Consider the following 399-nt stretch of genomic DNA (forward strand, 5'->3'; position numbering starts at 1 on the left):
TCTATTTTTTTTCCTTTAATAATCATTTCCCAAGCGCCATCCCCACACTTCCCCCCCTTTCCTGCAGACTCGACCTACCAGGACTGGCTTTGGATCGGCGCGAGAGACTTCGATGAGACCGGTGCCTTCAGGTGGGTTTCCGGCGAGTACGTCAGTCCTGGCGTGCCCCTGTGGTGCCCCGGACAGCCCAACGCGTTCGAGGCCAGACAGCACTGCGCCATGCTCTGGGGCTCCAACTTCTTCTACGTCGCTGATGATGATTGTAGCGATATCCGCAAGTCGGTGTGTGAGATCGGTCTTTAATTTCCCGGCGCCAGGAGGAAGGAATGCATGTTTGGAGTGTTTTGAAAGCGCAATAAAGAGAGGTCCTAATGCGAATGGGATTTCAGTCTCCCCGTT

The 399-nt window shown here is 54.4% G+C and overlaps 1 protein-coding gene across 1 annotated transcript in view; it reads left to right on the top strand.

Moving 5' to 3' along the window:
* The window catches only part of LOC119585440 (lymphocyte antigen 75-like), a 6,512-nt gene extending 6,134 nt beyond the window's left edge, over positions 1–378 (top strand). Inside the window, exon 5 of the mRNA XM_037934094.1 lies at positions 68–378. Within this exon, the coding sequence (XP_037790022.1) occupies positions 68–303 (236 nt within the window). The 3' untranslated portion in view covers positions 304–378. The remainder of the gene's footprint in view (positions 1–67) is intronic.
* The last annotated feature ends 21 nt before the right edge of the window (positions 379–399 follow it).

Source organism: Penaeus monodon, chromosome 19 (assembly GCF_015228065.2).
Source record: "Penaeus monodon isolate SGIC_2016 chromosome 19, NSTDA_Pmon_1, whole genome shotgun sequence".
Taxonomy (NCBI): domain Eukaryota; kingdom Metazoa; phylum Arthropoda; class Malacostraca; order Decapoda; family Penaeidae; genus Penaeus; species Penaeus monodon.